The sequence below is a fragment of the Phascolarctos cinereus genome, unplaced genomic scaffold (genome assembly GCF_003287225.1).
Source record: "Phascolarctos cinereus isolate Bilbo 61053 unplaced genomic scaffold, phaCin_HiC Scaffold_4;HRSCAF=312, whole genome shotgun sequence".
Lineage (NCBI taxonomy): Eukaryota > Metazoa > Chordata > Mammalia > Diprotodontia > Phascolarctidae > Phascolarctos > Phascolarctos cinereus.
The window spans coordinates 604,393,784-604,417,324 of NW_027555847.1; the positions used below are offsets into that span (position 1 = coordinate 604,393,784).

Here is a 23,541-nt window from a genome sequence, read left to right on the forward strand (position 1 = left end):
TAGTATTCTGGTTTAGAAGAAAAAAACTGTTTCAGAGTCTCATGATAAGGGTCAGTTACCATTGAAGGGCATCATTAACAGCTATTGTGTAATAAAATCAACTATTATTATTGCTTTGCTATTTTCTGTAACTGAAAAGTGCAGGAAATGTCTTTTTGAGAAAAATTTAGGATCTTTTCACTGTAGATTTCTCTTTGTAACATTTTAGGTACAATCAGTGATATGCTGAAAATGTTGACCGACTGGCTTTTCAAAAAAAAAAAGTATGAATGACACACTTTTAGGTTTAATCTGCATTTTCTTCACTAGACAATCAATAAATCAAACCCTAATTTATAGAGTTTGCTGACTGAAATGTAAATGTTCAAACTAAGAATTTAACAAGAGACCTTCCCAAGTGAGTGAGAGCTGGCTCCAGCACATGCCTAAAAAATCCTGCCCCCAAAAAAGGATGGATTAGATCACCTTCTAGATCCTTTGTGAGCCTAAGATTATGGTCCTTGCCAAATTCAAATTCCCTTTGGGTCTAACAACTTTCAACAGGACAGAATAATCAATTTGAAGTAATACTTCTGACAAGTTAGGAAAATGTTGCTGAATCCCAACCTGAATATACACTGGGCAGTTTTTAATATAAATATTGACAAATTTGTTTTTGTCTGTTTTACTGTACAATGTTATAGTACTGTGATCTCTCAAAATTATGAAATGAGATATAGGGGAAAGTCAGAGATGATTTAAAAGAACTAATAACTCAAACCAGGCCTTGTTACCATTAGAAAACTGAATTTCTTTTTTTTCTAGTGCTAATCTATGTTAATCGCTGCAATAATTAACTAAAATGCTCTGGTTTCTCTTATAATTATGAAATTATGATAACTCACTATACACATTAAATTCTAAACCTACTGCTTGAAAGTGATTCTTGAATTTTTGCCTTGAATTTTACAAGGTGGGAGAAGATATTGTGATAACAACCACAAGCTATGACTCCAGACAGACAGAAACCAGAAGGATTACCCAAATCCTGGCTGATCAAAGAAGTTTTATCCTAAATGATTCTCTTTCCTATACTCACATTGGTAAGAGGTTGTTTTATAACAAAAAACTAAGACTGAAATATTATTAAATGTTCACATTTACAAGAGGAAGGGATAGAATATGATGAAAAGTTCATAGGGTCAGACGATCAACAGTTATAAAAGTGGTGTTGTTGTTCAGTCATGTCCTACTCTTTGTGACCCCATTTGGGTTATTTTTTGGCAAAGATACTTTGACATTTCCTTCTCCAGCTTGTTTTTACAAATAAAGAAACTGAAGTAAACAGGGCTAAGTGACTTACCCAGGGCAAGTGTCTGAGACAAGATGTGAACTCAGAAAGATGAGTCTTCCTGACTCTAGACCCGGCACTCTATTCACTCTGCCACCTAGCTGCCCATAACAAACTTTAGAGGTTATCTAATTCAAATTCCTACTCTTATAAATGAAGAAAGTGAGGCCCAAAGATTTTAGGTGTTTTATCTGACATTACACAATAGTAAATAGATGTCAAGATTTTAATTCAGGTCTTCCGACTTAAATAAAATACTGTCTTGAAGTTATACCTAAGGAATGGGAACAGAGGAATTAATTTAAGTAACCACTCCTACCAAGTACATTAGAGAAGTATTTCCTTCATTTTTTTTACCACATATATTGATTTTTATGTACAGGCTGTGCTTAGCCTGGCTTTTTATCTCTCAAGATGGTAATTTCAAGGCCAAAAAAATTCAGCAGATTTTGTCATTTGCATTTTAATTAGAAAGGGCTTTGCATAGAAATTGACTTGTACCATTTTTTGATGATGGAACTGAGGCATATCTTTCAAGAATGTGAGTTTCTTAACAAAAAACCCACAGGATCATAATGTCATAGATGTAGAGGTAGGAGGGACATCAGAGGCCATCTAGCCCAACTTCCTCATTTTACATATGATCAAACTGAAGCTAAGGAGGTGATATGATTTGCCAAGGTCACACAAGTAGTAAATGTTAGAGGAGGGATTTATAACTAAGTCCTTGAATTCTAGAATGAATGTCCTTTCCATAAACTGTAAGGGTCATATTCTAGGCTTCTAGTTCAATATATCAAATCAACTTGCTAAAGATTCCTTCTCCTCCTTAAAGTCAATCTAGGTTGCTCCACTTTTCACATTTGACTACTTCCATAATTACTAAACATTCAACTCAATGCACCATGTTTTCTAACCTTCCCTGGTCCCAAAGCCTCCATGGTTCCCTGAATTTAGACTTAATTACTTTCCTCTCATTCTCTACTTTCTGACCATCTCTACAATACTGGAAACTGGGACTCCTGGCTCCTTCTGACTCCAATAAGTCAGCTTTTTGCCCAAGTTAATTAGAAACCAGACCTCCATGCCAATTCCTGCAGCATCCCTGCCATGTTCAGTAACATACCCCCTTTCACTTAACAGCATCCTTCTACATGTTGTCTTTCTCTATTAGAATGAGTGGTTCTTGATGGCAGGGGCAGCTTTAAATTCATTCCCAGGGCTTTGTTCAATTCATGTCACATAGCAAGCACCTAATAAATGTCCCATCCATCTTTCTATCTTTTGTCATAGCCTATGTACCTGGATGCCTCGATCTGGTAACTTTCATTTTTTCCTTATCTCTATCACATATTACAGACTGTAAGGATAGCTCTTCCATAATTGTATCAATGACAAGCATTTATTACTATATGCCAGTGTGTTGAGTTCTCCCCCAGGGGAAAAATACAAATTCATATAACACCCCAGAGTAAGATAATTAAAGTACATAAATACATATGAACCTTATAATTTAATCTATATCTATAATTCTACATGTTAAGATTGGTCAATAACTTTCTGGGATGTACTACACCACCCCATCTGGTTTGTTCATGGTCCCAAAAGAAAATGGTGTCTCCTACCCTAGAACCCCCCTCTAATTTGAAACATGCTCATCTGAATACATTGAACTCAGTGATCTCAGACTCACTCTTTACCAATCAAAAAGCTTGCTGGTTGTATGGAATATTTGTGGGTAATATGCCCACATTCCTACTGAGTCACTGACTCTCCAACTTTCCTTTATAGCCACTTTCTATGCCTACCGCTGACCAAGATGAAAAGAACAAATATAAAATAGCTAAAGACAGAGCTCCCATCAGTGCCAATTAGAATATAACCAATCTTCAAAAAATAAGCTTTGCTAGCAAGCACATAACTTTAAATAAACTCAACCATTTCTTATTACTTGAACTTAATACAAGAAATTAAATTGAATTTTCAGTAAATAGCAAAAAGTAAGGGAAATTTTATGTGGAAAGAGCATTGGACCTAGAGTTTGAGGCCCTGGGTTCAGGTTATGGCTCTGTCACTAGTAAGTGGCTCTTTAACCTTGAACTCACTGCTAAACTTAATTAAATGTCATTAAATCTGTCATTCTGGATTTAATATAACCTAATTAGATTTATAGTCAGGGGGAAAAAATCCAGACTGGTTTAATTATCAAAGTAATTTTTGTTTTCAATTATGTGATTGGTGAAATCCTTTCCAACTCTCAAATTCTATAATTCCATGATTCTATGGATAATATACAACGCTATCAGTACACATGAAGCAAACTAAGGCGTTGAACTTAGGCAAGCTGAAACAGTTTGTCATTTTGGCAAATCATTTAACCACCCTATTTAATTTCCTCATCTATCAAAATGATAACAAGCTTCTTAATGTACCACATAGCCATATTTTAGTGAATAATTTGAGACAGTTACAAAGTACCTTCAAGAACTAATAAGTAATAACTCTGAAATCATTGATTATATTCATAGTATTAGAATAATTTTGAAGAAATATTTTTAGTTGTGTTTCCATCTGTGAAAAAAAAAGTGACAGTTTCAATATGCAGTATACCCACATTTGAATATGTAAATCAACATGGGTTCAGTTTTAATTTACTATACATTTATGCTGACATTTTACAAATAGAAAGGTCTTCACCGTATTACTTTGGAAAGAAAATTGACTCATAAAAAATAGCTGTTTCTTAGTATCAATAATTGGATAAATTTTTGTTGCAGCTGAAAGATATCAGATACAAGGCACAGGCCAGAACTATACATTGGCTGCGGATGTTGGTATACTGAGCAGAAATATTAAAATAATTGGTGAAGATTATCCAGGTCTGTTCAAGGAATCCTTTGGAGCACGAGTGTTGGTCAGCTCATTCACTGAAAACATGGTGACTTACAAAGGTATTGTTTACCTAATGCAAATTTGGTTTGTTTTCTAAATAAGGGAGGGAGAGTGGTTTTTTAATTGATACAATCATTCAACAAATACTTATTCCTATGTACTATGTGCCAGGTACTGTGCTAGGCATTGAGGATATAAATACAAAGAAGGAAATAAGCCCTACCCACAATAAGCTTATATTTTAATTGGGGATACAGAAAGTATATATAAAATATATACAACATAAATATAATTTAATAAACAAATATATACAAAAGAGTTAAATACAAGGTGGTGTAGGAGGGAGAGCCCTAGCAATTGAAAAAGCCTCATCCATGCAGAAAAGTGGTACTTCTGCTGTGTCTTAAAGGAAGAAGGCAGAGGTGAGGATGATATACATTTCAGGGATGTGTGTGTGTGTGTGTGTGTGTGTGTGTGTGTGTGTGTGTGTGTGTGAGAGAGAGAGAGAGAGAGAGAGAGAGAGAGAGAGAGAGAGATTGAGTGAGAGAGAGAGGTTGAAAGAGAGTGTGTGTGTGTCAGAGCCATGGATAAGGAACTGATACAATTCCCCATGGGTGGAGCCAGGACCTCTGCTGAATATGCCCCAAAGCAGGCTCACTCTACTTCCACCTGGAGAATGTACTCCTGAGGACTAGGTTCTCATTGACCAATTCCCACTGCATACATCTCAACATAAAGGCAATAGGAAGCTATTGAAATCTATTGAGTATCTTTTAAGTATCCATTGGGCAGACATTTATTGAGCTCTTACTAAGCACAAAACATTATGCTAAATGCTATGAGGGGATACAAACAAGATCAGGCTATGCATCTTGGTAGGGTGATATGAAACATGCACAGATAATTCAAATTAAAGATAGAACAAAAATATTATAAAGAGGTTCAAGGTGTTGTGACTCTTCAGAGGGTGGAGAGGTTTCTTCCAGTAGTGGGATCAGGGAAAACTTGTTAGAAGAGCTAACATATAGGTTGGGCCTTGAAAGGGTGGGAAAAGGGCAGATGAGCAGAGTTGATGCAGAATAACGTTCCAAATATAAAAGAATAGCTTAGCAAATACACAGAGTTAGGAAAATGCAGAATATGTGAACAGAAAGAAGTCAAGTTTGACTGAAGCTCAAGGTGCATATGCAGGTGAATAGCAGGAAATGAGGCTGAAAGGGTGGTTTCCCATCTAATCAAAGAGGGCTTTAAATGCCAGACGAAGAAATCCAGACAATTCTAGCTTTAGGGAGATTAATCTGACAACACTGGAGGTCTTTAAACTTGAGATCTTATGAGGTTCTAAGATCTGAATACTGTGGAAGAGAGGGAGGAGCCTCAAGATAAGATCAGTTAGGAGGCCAGTATAAAAGACTGGATGAGAAGTAATGACAATCCAAAATAGGCTTGTGGCAATGGGAATGATGAAAAGAGGTTATAGACATTCCAGAAAAGAAGAATCAACAGCTCTATGGTTATTTGTGTCATGTTATCTCCCTACTAGCAATAACACCTGCTTTTGTGTCATGAGAAAATTTCATAAGCATGTTTTCCCTTCAATGGTTGATAAGAGATTTTGAATAAAACACAGCCACATCCTATATTACATTCTCTTCCAAGGTGATAGCACTCTATTAATTAACACTTTTGAGTGTACACTAGATATGAAGCCATGTAGCTACACCACCATGCAGCCCACATTCTTCCATCTTGTTCACATAAATATTGGGGAAAACTATCAAAAGTTTTATTGAGATTGGTGAATACTGGGTCAAAAAACAGGAAAAGATGGGGTTGTGAAGCTACAGACTCCCTTTTAAAAATGCACGTCTTCCTCCAATCTTCTGCCATCTTGTTGTTCTTCACAACTTCCCAAAGAATATTGACAATTATTCATGTTTTTTCAGTACATTAGGATATATTTTTACGAGTCTGATAACTTTGACAATCTCACTTTTCTTGACCTTCAGTTCCTTTGACATCATGTTTCCTTTGTCCTATCAAACTACAAAGTAGCAGAAAAATAGGAATTGAATAGTTCTTTCTCAGTATCATATATTAATATCATACCATCATTCCCAAGCAAGGGTCTATCCCTTCCCTGTTCTTGGACTAAACCCTTTTCTTAACTGTTAATATAGTTATCTGGCATTCTATGCACTCTTCTTTCGTCTTTTCTGTATATCTTTTTTTAAACCTGAGTTCAGTAGTTGTATTGATTTATTCAGCTACCCTTTCATCTTCTCCAGGATACTTTGTGATTTTATTGTCACAATTTCATTTTTAGGAGCTTCACATCCTTCTTTGGCTATCTCAAAAAACTATATAAATGCTGGCTATTATTATTTTATGGACAATCATAATAATAGATGTTTATATAACACTCTAAGGTTTGCAAAGATTTCATTTGATCCTTACAACAAAATTGTGATGTAGCAATTATTTGCATAATTATCTCTTTTATATAGAAGAGGAAACTGAGGCTCAGATAGGCTAAGTGGTATGTTCATGGTCACATTGTCAGGGTCAGGATTTGAACCTAGATCTTCCCAACTCCAAATGCAGCATTTGTTCAGAATCAGCTAAATGGTACAGTGGATAGAATAAGGGACCTGAAGTTCAACTCCAGCCACACACTAGATAGTCGCTTGACCTAGACTAGTCACTTCACCCATACCGCCTTAGTTTCCTGGTCCATAAAATGGGTATAATAATAACACTTACCTCCCAAGGTTGTTGAAAGGACAAAATCAAGGCCTTCCCAATTCTAAGTCTAACATCTGTTGTACAATGTCACACTTTCAGAGTTTTTGGCCTTGGGTTTTTTTTTTCTCCAAAAAAAGTTGAAATTTTCTTTCCCAAAGTTTAGACTAAATGTCTGACTAGTTATGACAACTTTAATGTAACATCTTTGATTTCTCCCAAGGTTCTATCACTACCACTTCACTAACCAATTCTTTATTATTAATCAGAATTAATACCAGAGTCGCAATTACCCCCATTTCTTCCCCTACTATCATGGGAGATGAAATTGTAAGAAAGTCATAACTTTCAGGTGCTCCTTTTTTAAAACTAGAATACAACTTTCAGCTTTAGATGTGGAAAGAGTGTGTGTTGAGTGTGCAGATACACCTGAGTCAGTCTCTCTATGCATGCCTGTGCTTCTAGCCACATCAAGTCACAAGCCCTTATTAACTGTTTGCCACTTCACAGGCACTGTGCTAAGTGCGGGGAATGTAAATACAAGCAGAAAGAATTCCTGCCCCCAAGGAATTTCTATTCTAATGAGGGAAAACAGGAAGGGAAGAAGGAAGCTGAGGATAATGGGAAAATGAAGGTATCCAACATGGTAGATATGCATGTAGTTGAAGTGCCACATCATTGTCTTGCCTCTGTGAACATTTCAAAATTGATATTCAGAGAGCACCATCTTTAACTGCTATTAGGTTAGAATTGTGGCAGTGCTGTTTTTTTTTTAAATCTTCTTTCACATGAAATTATAAAGGACAAAAAATGAGACTTCAGTTGCTCCAGAAAAAGACAGTCTTCATTTCTCATTCAGAGCACATGCAAAAAAAGTTGACTGTTAAGCTCTGAGTTAGAAAAGAAACAGGAACTGAAAGATAGGCTCTGAGGGAACAGAAGCAATAGGGACTAAGAAACTGCTGCAAATCCTACTGCTACCAAGTATATAGCTCCCTACTCTACTCTCAGCCAGCGTCAACTCTAAAGGAAAGCAGAAGTTATGATAAACCAGCAGGGATTGTTCAGGAATAGGTCATGCTATACTATCTGTTTGGGGAGGAACAGGGAATGTTGACCCCCAGATTTAAGGAAGTCATTTGACAAAGTCTCTCACAGGTATTCTGAATTAGATGGAAATAACAGATTTAAAGGTGGTAGGACTCTGACTTCTTCCACTTCAACTCCTCCATTCTATTAATGAGGCCCAGAAAGATCAAATGACTCTCCAAGATTACACAGATAGTAAATAGAAGAGCTAGAATTTGAACCCAGATTCTCTGATTCCAAATCCATCATGTTTACCTTTCAACCATAAATACCTTTCTGGGGGCAGATAGGTAGCGCAGTGGATAGAGCACCAGGTCCTGGAGTCAGGAGGAACTGAGTTCAAATCCAGCCTCAGACACTTGACACTTACTAGCTGTGTGACCCTGAGCAAGTCACTTAACCCCATTGCCTAGCCAAAAAAAAAAAACCTTACCTTTCTAGACCAATAGTAACTAAATGATGATAATCGGGCAGATTAAAAAGTGACACTATAATTGAAATCAAATTATCAAACTAGGCATGTCTCTAGCAGAATGCCACTCCATCCTTGGCTATGTTCTATACAACATTGAAATGAATGACATGCTTATCACATTTACAGATGACATCAAGCTGAGAAGAATCTGTATGTCTGGCCTCAGAACTAAGATCTAAAAAGACTTTGATAGGCTAGAATAATGGGCCAAATTATGGTTCTTTAATTTGGTATTTCTCAAGGATCTGTCTTTTTTTTTCTCTTTATAGTCTGAGAGTCTTTGAGATGGATAAATGATAGATAGATAGATAGATAGATAGATAGATAGATAGATAGATAAGGGGAGAGACAGAGAGAGACAATGAGAATGAAATGTTCTAGAATCTTACCACTTACCTTCTCTCTACTTTCTTTCCCCCTTGACCATTCATTTGGAAGTTTCTTACATATGCTACCTTCTCTACCTAGCAGAGACAAATCTGCTTAGAGAAAGATGGCAAGAAAAAACTTTAAAATGGATTCTTTCCCAGGATAGCCTCTTCTCTCGAGGGGCAGTGTTGGTCCTATTCATTGCCTCTTCTTCTCCCTAAGGTTCCTTCCTGCTTCCCTAAAATCTAGCTTTTGATTACATCTTTCTGTGGTATCCTTCTTCATCAAAGTTTACTGTCACTTCTTTTGACCAAATCCAAAAGTATCATATCTTCCTCAATCTCTCCATAGCATTAGTATTTTATTTTTCCTTCCCTTCATCTTATCTGACTTCTGGAAAATCAGTTGGTTAATCAGTAAGCATTTATTAAGTGCCTACTATGCACCAGTCACTGGGAAGCTGACTTTTGTTATGTTTCTACCACTTCTGATATACATAATACACAAATAGTGATCTATAATTCTAAAAGCAATCCAAAACTTCTGAATTTAAATTTGAGGTAAAATGACATCTTCTGATTTGCTTGGGTACAAAGAAGCAAAGTAAAAATAGGTCAATTTAAGTTTCCATATAACCTTTAAAGAATTTTATTCAGCCTTTCTATGCTATTTTAATGTAGCTACTTCACAGGAAAACTATATAACTCAATATGTGTTTCCTTAGGAAATGCAAGAATCAGTAATGTTGAATTTTATCACAGTGGTCAGGAAGGCTACAGAGACAATATGGATCCAAGATATTCTCTGGCTTTTCTTAACCTCGGACAGGTTTGTATTTTTATATGTATTAAAAAAAATCTGTATTTATACAAATACAGAAATATTTATAATTTATCCTAATTGAATTCTTTTAGATTAATAGTTTAATTAGTCCTCAGATACCATAATAAATTTTCCATTACTTTTTTTTTTAAAAAAAAGCAATCAGAAGTCCATTTCATTTGTGTAATTTGCTTTAGATCAGTGGGAGAATAAAGATTTTAGGGGCAGCTAGGTGGTGCAGTGGGTAGAATGCTGGCCCTGAAGTCAGGAGGACTTAAGTTCAAATCCGGCCTCAGACCAAACACTTGACACTTACTAGCTGTGTGACCCTGGGTCACTTAACCCCAATTGACTAAAAATAAAAACAAACAAAAAAAGAAATAAAAGATTTTAAAAAGTGAAAGAGGTTAAGACTTTGTTTTATATACCATAATTCTTTATTTACTTTGTATTGCCACAAAGTATTTTCCCAAATAGAATATGTTAAATAAAGTTAACTCTGTCCAAATCATCATCTTTTGGAGTGAGAAGGAATTTCTGTTTACCAAATAATGAAGAGGGAATTGTTACTGAAATAGTGTCTCCAACCTTCAAAATATAGAGGTAATAGTTTGTTTTTACTTTGTTTTGTTTTGTTTTTATTAGAATTTAAGTAAAGACAGCCTAAAGAGAAAGATCCTGATATAGTTTAAAAAAAAAACATTCTATAATGTCAGGACACCTGGGTTCTAGTTCTGGTTCTGTCACTCACAAATTATATAATATTGAACAAACATCTTACCTCCCTGGGCCTTTCTTCCCTCATTTGTGAAATAATGATGGACTAGAAGATATTGAGCTGCCTTTTAGTTCTAAAAGTCTAAGCTAAACAGATTTTGCAGACATATGTAGACTATATGTATATCGATACATATATGCATGTATGTATGTATGAATATGTATGTATATAGGAATATATGCATATATTCAGTATACACACACACACACACATATTCAGGATTCAGGTAAAAGGACTACTAGAAGATCTCCTCATATAATGGAAAACAATTTTTCTTTTGCTTTTTTTCCACAAGAAGTTTCTTCTGAAAATAACATATAATACAAATGTATTTTTTTCTTGAAATGCATTTCATCTTTACTTCAAACACATAAACTGAGTCCTAGTGTTTTTTTAATAGGTACAAGAGTATGGCTCATCTTATGTCCGTGGTTGTGCTTTTCACAATGGTTTTTCTCCAGCAATTGGTGTGTTTGGTACTGGTGGATTGGACATTGAGGATAACATCATTCACTTAACAGTGGGGGAAGGTAAAATAAATGTTTTGGTCTGAATCTTACATTTAGGTATCATGTTTCATTAAACTTATAGAAAAGGGAAGAAATTATTACTGGTCATGTGATGGTTTGACATAAATGTAGATTAAATAAAAGTATTTTAGCAATGTGTCATAAATATAAATAATTAGTATTATTAAAATAATTAGCAATAATTAGTTTGAAAATATAAAATTATCACTTACTAATGTGGCATATTCTGTGCCCAGCCTGACTCAGATCACTTCATTGATTCCACCCAAAGGTCAGAATTCAGTGAGATATTTGTGGCCTATAAAAATGCAACAAAACAACTTTACTCAGAACAAAGAATAAAAAGGACATAATCCTAAGATTTAAAAGACAGTAACTTAGATAATGGTTAATCCCCTCCATCTCTGCAATCATATTGGCAACCTATCATAGTAGGTTAGGAATACCATTCTCTATTGGTTATAGGAAGGACTGACATCAGCACCCTGTAAACTGGCCCCTTTATGCTTCAGGAGGCAAGAAAGCCCAACAGCCTCTTTGCCTACTTAAAAATTATCCCAGTTCTCATAACATTTGGCATTCCACAAGGCAAGATTATTATTCTTTATTCACTAGTCATCTATTTTTCCCTCCATCCTTAGTGAAACACAATACTATAAGTTCCTCTGTAAGATACAATGAACTATAAAGTACTAAGGACCCCAAATTGCCAAAATAACTTTATTGGTAATTTTATTTCTTTACCTTGTGTATTTTCTTTTAATTTTCAGGCTTAAAGATATGGGGAAATGGCAACCGAGTACGAGGAAATTTGGTTAGTTTTTCAGTTTGGCCAGGAACATACCAAAACAGAAAAGAACTAACTTCAACTCTGTGGCATGCAGCAATTGAGGTACTAAGAAGGAATTTATAATTTCATGAAGTTAGAAGGGACCTTAGAGATTATCCAATTCAACTCTCTACATACTGCATGACTCTGTTTTATATCTTCACTGACAGAAAGTTTATCAAATGAGGCAGCCAGTTCATTATCCTAGGGAAAACCTATCTTGCCTACATGGTAATTGATGCAATGCTATGATAGGTAAAATTAAATTATGTTTCTCTTATAGACATACAGAGAGAGCATGTCATAGTAAACCGAGTCCTGAACTTGTAGTCAGAATAGAACTAGATTCAAAGCCCTCATCTAACACTTATGAATTATGTGATTATGAAGGAAGTATTTACACCAAAAAAACTCATTGGAAATTGAATTGTAGACCTCTGTATAAATATGAATGATGGTGAGGAGGAGCATGAGAAAGAAGAGGAGGATAGCACTACAAGTTCTGAGTCTCCTTTCTCTTAATATTAATTCATACAATTTTTTTCTCACTTTATCATTTCCACCTCTAAAATTTTCCACTGCTTTCAAATTCTAAATATTTGGGTTATGATCTCAGGTCTAGTGCTAAATTGGTGAAGTCCTAAACCTCTCTACAACTTTCTCATAGTTTACTTAGCTGCAAAATGAGGGTCCCTAAAATCTCTAAGATTCCTTCTGGGTATAAATATCACATGATTTTACAAGTAAAGTTCCTAATATTTTCCTGCTACTATTACATTTGACCTCTCTTGGATACCTTGAAGTTGGGAATGTGTTGTCAAAATTCTTTGACTAGAAGTGGGATGGAATTAGGAGGAGGGAAGTACAGTATGGAGAAGAATAGGATTTGGGGGAGGGATGCTGCAATTTCCTCCCCTTTATATTTCATTTATTTATTCCACCAATGTAGGGGCAGTGTGATAGAGTTAGAGATAGTGGATAGAGACAGAGATAGTGGATACAGATGGAGATAGTAGATAGAAATAGATGGAGATAGAGGATAGAGAGAGAGACAGTGGAGAGACACACACAGACACAGACTCAGAGAGAGACAGAGATCCTTAAACTAGGAATATCTGGATTCAAGTCCTACTTCTGTGCCCCCCTTGGCAATTAACTTAACCTCTCATTGCCATAGGCAATTTTCTAAGATTCTAAGTTGCAGAGAAAGTGGTGGCCAGCATTGGGGGGGGGTAGTTTCCTTTTCTGGTAGTTCCCTATATCAATGAAATCAGGTTTAGTGCCTATCCTTATTCCACCGTTAAGAAAGTAAATGAAAAAGACAGCTTCACCAACTTAAGATGCCCATAGTATTCTTTGAAAGGATAAGATGAAAGCATAAGTTTTATGTTTGCTTAGTTATCAATATAGTATAATATTCATATTAAAAGTGGTATGTTATAGAGAGGCAATATTGCATAGTGAATAAAGTTGGTGTCAAAGTAAGACCTAGGTTTAAACTTCACTCTGATGCATACTGTATGCATGACCCTGAACAAATCATTTAACCTCTCAATTCTCTAGACAGCTTTCTAAGATTATAAATTGCAGAGAAAGTAGGTGCCAAGCTACATTAATAGAGAGAATTTCCTCACCTGTAAGTTCCCTTTGCCAATGAAAACACAGGTCCAGTCCTTATCTCAGTTCCTATTTTATTATAAGAGTCTGGGAAGTAAAAATTGTTCTATTCTAGTCCCAGTAACTGATCTAAAACCTTTTATAAGAAGAAATAACTAAATATTGACTCCATAGCTTTAGCTGATTGATTATAACTTCATTGTATTTGTCTCATTTAGCTTTAGTTTGTTTTCTTGAAACTCTTGTTTTTTAAATAATGTGATTTAACATTTCTTGGTCTTAGTATATTTTTCCTTTACATTCCTCTACATTAATCATTTGATCCTTTTCCCAGGTTTCAGAAATGACAAGGGTTATGTATTTTTATTTTATCCTCTTATTTTACTTGGCATATGAAAATATCTGTTCAAGTAATTATGTTCAACAGGAACTAGCTTTTTTTAATTCTAATCTATTTAACTTAAAAGAATTACTTTCTAATGGCTGTACTGAGGCTTAAAAATCCTTTATGATTATGTCCATTTTCTCTTTAGTAAGTAAGTCAAATAGATAACATAATAGAAGCTCAAACAAGTAAAATAAAAACTCAGGAATATAACATTGCTTTTAATAGAGTGGAATTGGGCACGTCAGGTTAAGCATGGAATCTATCAAAAGGAGTTTAGTTACTAAAATATCAAAAGTCTCTTATAAGGTAGTTTCAACCTATGAGGCAATCCTAGGAACCTCAAGAATAGCATTATGCCAGGACTCCAGTGTAATTTAATAGCATAACTTAAGCTCAAATTGGATGAGTAATTAATTTTAATTGTTTTATCTTTTACAATGGAGACAAAGTTGGTGTGTTTTGTAATATACACGTGGAACATTACCAAGGCATCTACCTATTGCATAATTTCTGTTATATGGTTATCTAACCCAAAGTATTTCCTTTATTTTTGCACTAGATAAATATGGCTACCAATACAATATTACGGGATAATGTTGTTGCAGGATTTGAAAGAATTGGTTACCATATTGATGGTGAACCATGTCCAGGTAAGTTATTTGGTATACAGCATATCTATAGCATAGATCATCTGCCATTTGATTGAGAGAAAAATAATGTCAGTATAATTCAGTAGGTGACATCACTTCTCCCTATTATAGCATTGAGCAAGCTGAGTGAGTGAAATTGTCCCAGGATAATATGGAATCCCAAGGAAAATTGGGTACTTTTAAGGGGGAGTTTTATTAAAATTTTTGTTTCAAACACCTCACACAATCAACATCCCTGGCCTAAATACACAAAAAAACCCATTTTCTATTTGGACCTAAAGTAAATCTACTCTCTTAATTTGGAAAACAGATAGATAGATAGATAGATAGATAGATAGATAGATAGATAGATAGATGTTTACTAATTCTAAATTCCAGAGATGCTTAGAAGAGTCAAGTAAAAGGCAACTAGACTAATCACTGGGGAAAATAATTCCAAAGTTGTACTATTCTTTTTAAAAATAGTTTCTTTCTATGGGATATACTGATGGTTTGAACCAACATTTCTTTAGACAATTCTTAAGTTCTTGAGTTCAAAAGAGATAATCATTATTTTTATATTCCCTTTTAAAGCATGTTCTTAAAAAAAATTAAGCCTTTTTGACATTAGAAAGAACTGATGTCATGATATATACTCTAATCATAGCTTTAAATGGTCTTAATACCTAATTAATCAAGTTAATATTTCTTTGATTTAATATTTTAAAATACATAATTTTTCTACAACTTCTTTGTAAAAGGTTTTGTTTTCCCAATTATTGAATGTCAAAATATGATTCCTAAGCATAGGTGTCTGCTTAAATATATTGGTCCAAAGCTGTGATTGATCAGTATGAAGAACTCCTTTTACTGAAGCTCCTCTGTAACTCAAAGACTTAGGAAATTGCCTAGGGCAAAAACCAGAAGATACAAGATTCAAGACTTGAAACCTGGCCTTCCTGAATTCAGATCATATCTTCTGTATACTGTGCCATGTTTGCTCTTGTCATATGCATAATAATGATGATAATAATAAACACTGTTATTACTAACAAACAGCTGGTCCCTTTTATCTATGTCATACTGCACTTAAGGAATTTTCTGCTTCAGGACTTGTGATTGGTTGGTATAGGAAACTCCTAGGTGAGGAAATTCCCTCTACCCAAGCAGGTCAGTATCTGCTCTCCAATTAATAGCCTTAAGAAGTTGACTAGAGCTCTAAGAAATTAAGTGACTCGTCCAGAATTGTACAGCTAGGATGTGTCACAGGTGAAACCTGAGCTCAGGTTTTTCTGGCTCAGTCTACCACGCCACACTGACTCCTTTCTTCTTTATATCTCTTTAAATGTTTGAAGAAGCAAGAACTCTTCATTACAGAAGGATCAAGAACCAATCTTCCACAAGTCTTACATAAAAATATTTCAGAGAATTTTATTTTAATCATGTGGTATATTTTAGGAAGCTTTCTTTTAAATGAGTTTTTCAAATAAAAGAGCAACATAACAAAAAAAATCAGACATGAATATATCATCTCAAATAATAATATGAGCAAATGGTCAATGATATGACCTACAAATGACAGATACAACATTATTTGGTTATCACGTAAAAATTAAGTCAAGATATGTCTTAAAGTTTTGTTAAACTAAAAAGTGAGAAGCTTAATAAAGACAGATATCATGCTTTGCTCATTTAATAATTCAGTTTTGTATTTTCTTTCTAGATCAAGCTAATTCTGCAGAAAAATGGCATAACAATGAAGCCCATGGAGGTTTATATGGTGTTTATATGAACCAAGATGGCTTCCCTGGGTGCTCTCAGATACAGGGGTTTACAATTTGGAAATGCTGGGATTATGGCATCTATTTTCAGGTAAATGTATTTTATTCCTAGTGATTCATTGATTTGTGTTATTACCTGTCCCTAGGACTATGACCAAAAAAAAAATGTTTTGCAGACTACAGAGAGTGTGCAAGTCTCTAATGTGACTCTGGTTGACAATGGAATGGGAATTCTTCCCATTATATATCTGCCTGATGCAACATCTCACAAAATTTCCAGCAAAACAGTACAGATTAAGGTAAGAAATGAAAACTCTCTCATAAAATACTGCTAGCAAAAAATAACAACCAGGATACCCAAAAAAAAGTTTCCAAAGAATAATGAACCTTTTTAGAAGGTTCACCTTGGCTTCTAATCTAGTGCTGTAAACTTCTTGACTATAATTTATTTCAGGTAAATTCAGTGTCATTGTTGTTATTGTTAGTCCTAGGAATATTTAATATTATCACAGATGTAATAAATGACTGTTTTCTAGAGCTCATTAGTTGTAGGAAGCAGCCCCCGATTTAACTGTTCTGATGTCCTCACCAACGATAATCCCAATATTGAACTTACTGCTGCCCATCGGAGCACCAGACCTCCCTCAGGTACAGTATTTTGCAAAGTTGAGATTTGCCTGTACAAATAAATATTTAGCTAAATTTCATGATGTTTTTTCCCTTTGGGACAAGGAGGAAGAAGTGGAATCTGCTGGCCTACCTTTGCCTCTGCACACAACATGGCACCAAGGAAACCCCATGCAGGGCTCATGAGTTACAATGCTATTAGTGGATTGTTGGAAGTTTCTGGTAGGTTTAAAATTTTTAATTAGCAAATTGTCTCATAGAATTTGAAAATGAAAGCAGAAGCCACCATGTAAATATTTCATAGTTACATGTAAAAGAAAAAAACTTAAATTAATATTTGTATGACTCATCAAGATAAGAACAAATAGCCAAAGGTCAGAAGGGCAAATTCCAAAAATGATTCCCTAGTATATTATCTAAGGAAGTGAAAAAGTGACAAGAAACCAAAGTGAGACAGGAAATGAAAATGGTTATGATCATAATAGTAGTTCATATAGACAAGAATATATTAAGCTGGTTTTTATGTCCAACTCATTAGGCATACAATGAAAGATTTTGCTCACTTCAATCCAATTTTCTATAGTAAATTTCTTTAGGATTTCATTTTAGGGAGTTACTTCTACAAAGAAAATAGCTCATGAGAGAAATTTGGCCTCAAATTCCCTTAACTACATTTTTTCCGACATTTTACTCTTGATGACTTAAGGCTACTGCCTCAGAATTTCAGTATTCCTTTGATGGCAGGGAACCAATTTAAAATATTATATAGTGTGTGAATGGAATATTTCATATTAATTTCAATGAAGTTCCTTATCTGTAAAATGAGGGGGTTAGGCCAGGTGATCTTCAAGGTTGCCTCCAACCCTAAATTCTATGATAAATGTGTCCAGAAAATTAAAGGAAGTATATTTGCATAAAAATGCCTCTGCAAAGTAAAGCCATATTTCATTAAGGAGCATAGATAACTACATTTCTTTTAAAAATTCAGAACACAGAGCTGTAAAAGCCAGTATGATAAAGATGGAGGTATCCTATTAGAACTTATTCTCCAGTTGGACTCTCTGTTTTTGGAATAAAGAGAGATAGCAAGAACTTGCGAAATGAACATAGCTGAGTATATGTCTGCCTGAGTGGCTGTTTATTTTTGAGTCCATATTTCTGAATAAATGCAATACATTAGGACTTGTGAATAACAAGACCAACAAAAAAAATGACATTCTCCCCAAACAAACAAAAAATTCCCATTGTACATAGTGGGATTTGTAGATAAATGTGTGAGATTAGATGCCATACAAAATGTTTTTTATGTCATTATTACTTTTAAGGAACAAGTGTGGTAGGTGATTTTATATTATTTTTGTTTTAGATTCCACATTTGTTGGGTTTAAAAATGTTTGTTCAGATGAAACTGCTGTGATGTTCATGACAAACCCTTTAAACGAAGACTTACAGCATCCAATCCATGTGAAAAACATACAGACAGTTAACACAAGTGAACAGTCAAAAATATTTATACATAGACCTGATTTAAGGTAATACTCATTTGCACTGGTAACTGAAATTTTTGTCATTTCTATCCTGTTAATCTGTTTTCCCAGAATCTATAATGCTAAATATGAAACAAAAATGTTATCATTTTGTTAGAGATTCTCTTCTGTCTATTTGATTCTGTGGCACCTCAGAGCTGGATAAAAGACCTAGACAGTAGAATAGATCAGAGGATGCTGGGTAAATGCATTATACCATTCACATTACCCTTTACAAACTTCTGATATAGGGAAATATAAGATTTCTGCCATTTTACAAAATTGTGGTCTATATTAAGAAATACAGTTTTTTCCCTAAGTAGTGTAACTAATGATTACTGTTTGTATGACTCAATGAAATGAAAATGCCCTTAATGTGTTCGACCTAATACAAAGTATACAATGTAAAGCCCATCCCTTTTAAAAATCCCTACGAATCTCTAATTTCATTCCAGTGGATATCTTCCCCGGCAAATCACAACTCATATACGCCTTCTATTCACCTGCTATTCTTGCTCATGTCTTTCTATAAATCTTCCTTAGAGTATTAAACCATGGTGCTAGAGGCTTGCTTTCTTTTTTGATATATTTTGTTGATATCAGCACATCTCTGGGTTATTCTTTACTCTTGCTTCATGACAGGTATGTTTCCTTTTTCTAGTTTTATATCTCCTTGAAGACTTCTGTATGTGTGTGTGTATGTGTGTGCTGTATAATGCATACCAGCTACTATCATTGGTAACATGCTGTAGCATGTTACAGCCTGCTTAGAACCATCATATATTTTTCCATTGTTATTTAGGTTCCCTTCAATTCTGATTCTTTACATATTGTTGTTTCATTGTTATTAAGTTCCATAATTCTTAAATTGAAAGTTTAAGTTAATATCTAGGTGATAAAGAAAGGATCAAAATGATATTTGGTTTGTTTAATAAAATGCAATAGTAGTATTTGCATATGACACATTTCACCTATGACAAGGACATTCCTCACAACCCTATAAGGTAGATAATACAAGTATTATTATCCCCTTCATGTATACAAGGAAGCTGATGTTCTGAGAGGTCAAGTGAGTCACTTGCTCATAGTGACCACATAGCTGATAGATGTCTAAACCAGGTCTCCTGATTCCAAGATTGATCTTGAATCTCCTAACCAACTAAACTAGCTTTCAGTGTAACTTCAGGGTATCTTTTAATGATGATACTAATCGACTCTAAGTGGAGCCAAAACAGTACCCATCTAAAGAAATACCAAAGGTGTAGAGAAATTCACAAAAGATCACAATTGGCCATCTTATTGTTCAGGGATTTACAAATGATCATATTGCTTTACAGAAATACTCTATCCAGGCATGGGGAACCTGAAGTTTGGATTCAGTCAAAAGGCCACACTTGAGGACCTAGAGAACCACACATGGCCTCAAGGCTGCAGGTTTCCCAACCTTGCATTCTGATTTGCTTAAATGGATCACAAACACCATAAAAATAATCCTTCTGCCTTTCCTTCTGTGATGATTTTTTTCCTACTATAACATGCTTTTTAAGATTATCCATCAGATTTCATCTGTAGTAATCAGCTCTCATCTCTTCTATAAATTAATCCTCCGAACCTCCTCTCCAGAAATTCTACTAATGTAGAGTGTAAAGCAGTGACATTTGAGGCATGCAATGCTGGTGTCAGGAAGACCTGTGTTCAAATCTTGCCTCAGACAGCTGTTTGACCCTGGGCAAGTCAATTAATCTATGTCCGTCTCAATTTCCTCAATCGCAAAACAGGGATAATAATGGCATCTACCTCATAAGGTGATTGTGAGGAGAAAAAATACTTGTAAAGCACTTAGAACAGTGTCTGGCACATGGTAGGTATTTAATAAATGCTTATTCCCATTTCCCTTGCTTTAAAGTAGCAATTCTTAAACTTTTTCATTTTAGAACAGCTTTATACTCTTAAAATCATCAAAGACCTTGAGAAGCTTTTGTTTATGTTGGGATATATATATATAGATATAGATATAGATATATATATATAGATATATATATATATATATAGATATATATATATAGATATAGATATAGATATAGATATAGATATCATATTATAAATCAAAACTGATAACGTTAAAATGTTATTCATTTAAAAATAATAATAAACCCACTATATTGACACAAATAACATATTTGATGAAAATGACTGTTTTCCAAAACAAAAAAATGGGGAAAAAATGGAATTATTTCACATTTTTACAAACCTCTCTCAAATGTTTGGCCTAATAGAAGATAACTGAATTCTCATATTTGCTTCTTCAATCTATTTTTAAAAATTTATTTATTTTTAATTTGTGGAATAAAATAAGTATTTCCATTAACAGCATAATAATAAAAAACATGATTGCACATGAAACTATAAATCTTTTATGTGCAACTTGTTATTCCTTTTAAATATATAATAAAGTTGTAATGTAAATTTCTTTGTTTTCCTTCTCCTCCCCCAGCCTAGAGATGGCTACCATTAGACACAAATATGTATGTGTGTGTATATATATAATATATATGTGTGTGTGTGTGTGTGTGTGTGTGTGTGTGTGTGTGTATACACACACACACACACACACACACACACATATATGTTAAATCATTCTATATATACTTCTATTTATCAATTCTTTCTCTGGATACAGATAGCATATTCCTTCATATGTCCTTTGTAGTTACTTTGGGTATTTATAAAAGTAAAAAGGATTTATTCACTCAAAGTTGTTCTTAAAACAATATTGCTATTACTGTATACAATGTTCTCTTGGTTCTGTTCATTTTGCTCTTCATTATTTCATGCAAGTCTGTCCATGTTTTTCTAAGATTATCGAGCTCATCATTTCTTACAACACAGTAGTATTCAGTCTATTTTAATAGGTTGTTCTAGTTTAAGCATATGAAGAACATCAGGTGTCAGAAAGATACGCAACTGGAAAAGGGAGGAATATTTTAATAGTTTTTTTTCAGATAATTGAGGATATTATTCTTTGATACTATACCAACACTCAACAAGTGGTAGTTTCTTAAAGGTTAATTGCAATGAATAATCTGAATTAATATGACTATTAATGAACTTTTGATATGCGGTTACATTAAAATTCATAAATCAATCTTGCCCCTTGAATGTTATTTTTATTCAGACATGATTTGGTCATATGCTGGTCACGTGGGAAATGTTGGTTCAGTGAGTTATGCAGATCTTCCAAATGTTGGCACATTTCATTATACCATACAAAAAAAATCACAAACATAAATATCACCACCAATCTCATCAGAAAAGTTTGAAGTATTGGAATGCTACTAAGCAGATACACATTTTCCAGAATTTTTAATTTTCACTCGCAACCTTGAATCTTATCATTAGCAACAAATGTTTTCAGTTATCTCCCTTGAAGTGACAGGCTTACTTCATTCATTTTTGAGAAAATGTCTGCCAAATACCCATCTGAACAACTAGTTTGTCTGTTAGTTGTCCTTTCAGGTAAAAATGGTATTCAGTGAAAACAGGCAGCAAGTTCAACTTGAAACTCAATCTTGCAAGTACTTCTCCTTGAGACAGCCATTGGACTTTGGTAGGCAGCACAAGTACTTAAGGTGTACTTCCCATTTCATCACACAGACCACTAAAAAGAGATATATTCAACAGTTGAGATATAGTAAAATTAATATTTTCATTTCTTCATCAAGGACATTCTTAAGTGAAACTGGGTCTTTTTTTGGGGGAGGGGTTGGGCTTTTTTTGGCTAGGCAATGGGGTTAAGTGACTTGCCCAGGGTCACACAGCTAGTAAGTGTTATGTGTCTGAGGTCAAATTTGAACTCAGGTCCTCCTGAATCCAGGGCCGGTGCTCTATCCACTGTGCCACCTGGCTGCCCCAAAACTGCATTTTTTTAAAACTGCAAATGTGTGGCAGTAAAGAATACGACTACTAGTACAGTTTGATGTCACTGACTTGATTCTTGCTAAGGTGCCAGCAGTTTTACTCATTTTTGGTTTTGCTCCATCAATGCAAATGTTATGCAGTTGTTCAGGACAAAACATGATTCAAAAAAAATGAACACTTTTCAGCACTACTTGTGTTTGTAGCCATGTAAAAAAGAGGGGTATGAATATGAGTATCTCTTTGTGGCTTTGGTCTCATGGGTCCTTCATGAAACTCACCCCACACATACCCAAAAGATTCTTAGGAACCCTCAGGGGTTCTGATATCATAGTTTGAGAACTGCTGCTTTAAAGCAATGGTTACTAATACTAATGACTATCAATCCTGTTTCAGTCTGCTGGTTCCTAATAAAAAAATAAGAAAAGCACTAATGGAAGGAGTATCTTAATATCCTATCAATTAGTCAACAAGCATTTATGAAATGCCTACTACATGCCAGGCAGTATGCTAAGCATGGGGAATACAAATAAAGGCAATTCTGTTCTGTTCTGCACATAACAGCACTTACATGCTTGGTTAATAAATACATGGAATATTGCAAACACTCACAAACATTAAACTCAATGATATTTGGCATGCCAAAATCATTTTGTTATTATATTCCATAAACATAGTTTGCCTTACTGAAATTTTAAAGAAATTTGCAACAGTTGACCAAAAATAAATTGATGAAATACAGACTTCAACAAAATATTAGTTACATATGCTATTTAGTTAGAGTGGATATTCAAAAATATTCAATGGGATGTTGATGAGCAAGTGAGTGAGTAATAATGTTACTAAGTAATGATTAATTTTGCCTTTTTTTTTTGCCAGTAAAGTAAATCCATCAGATTGTGTAGACATGGTCTGTGATGCCAAAAAGAAAGCTTTTCTTAAAGACATTGATGGCTCTTTCCTGGGAAGGCCTGGTTCAGTGATACCCCAAGCTGAATATGAATGGAATGGAAATAATCAGCTTGGAGTGGGAGACTATAGAATTCCTAAAGTGATGCTCACATACTTGAATGGCAGCAAAATACCTGTTTCAGAGAAAGCACCATATAAAGGTTTGAGGAGATTTTCTTGTTTTTAAAACAAAATATGTTCTTTGCAATGGAAATAATACTTGGCCAATAGCTGGGCATAGCCTTTCCTTA

The 23,541-nt window shown here is 34.5% G+C and overlaps 1 protein-coding gene across 1 annotated transcript in view; it reads left to right on the forward strand.

The window, feature by feature from the left end:
* The window catches only part of PKHD1L1 (PKHD1 like 1), a 202,046-nt gene that overhangs the window by 145,940 nt on the left and 32,565 nt on the right, over positions 1 to 23,541 (forward strand). Inside the window, 12 exon segments of the mRNA XM_078153706.1 lie at positions 953 to 1,082; positions 4,108 to 4,281; positions 9,622 to 9,725; positions 10,898 to 11,027; positions 11,798 to 11,919; positions 14,421 to 14,511; positions 16,214 to 16,362; positions 16,448 to 16,570; positions 16,808 to 16,919; positions 17,004 to 17,120; positions 18,265 to 18,430; positions 23,219 to 23,451. Coding sequence (XP_078009832.1) covers positions 953 to 1,082; positions 4,108 to 4,281; positions 9,622 to 9,725; positions 10,898 to 11,027; positions 11,798 to 11,919; positions 14,421 to 14,511; positions 16,214 to 16,362; positions 16,448 to 16,570; positions 16,808 to 16,919; positions 17,004 to 17,120; positions 18,265 to 18,430; positions 23,219 to 23,451 — 1,651 coding nt within the window.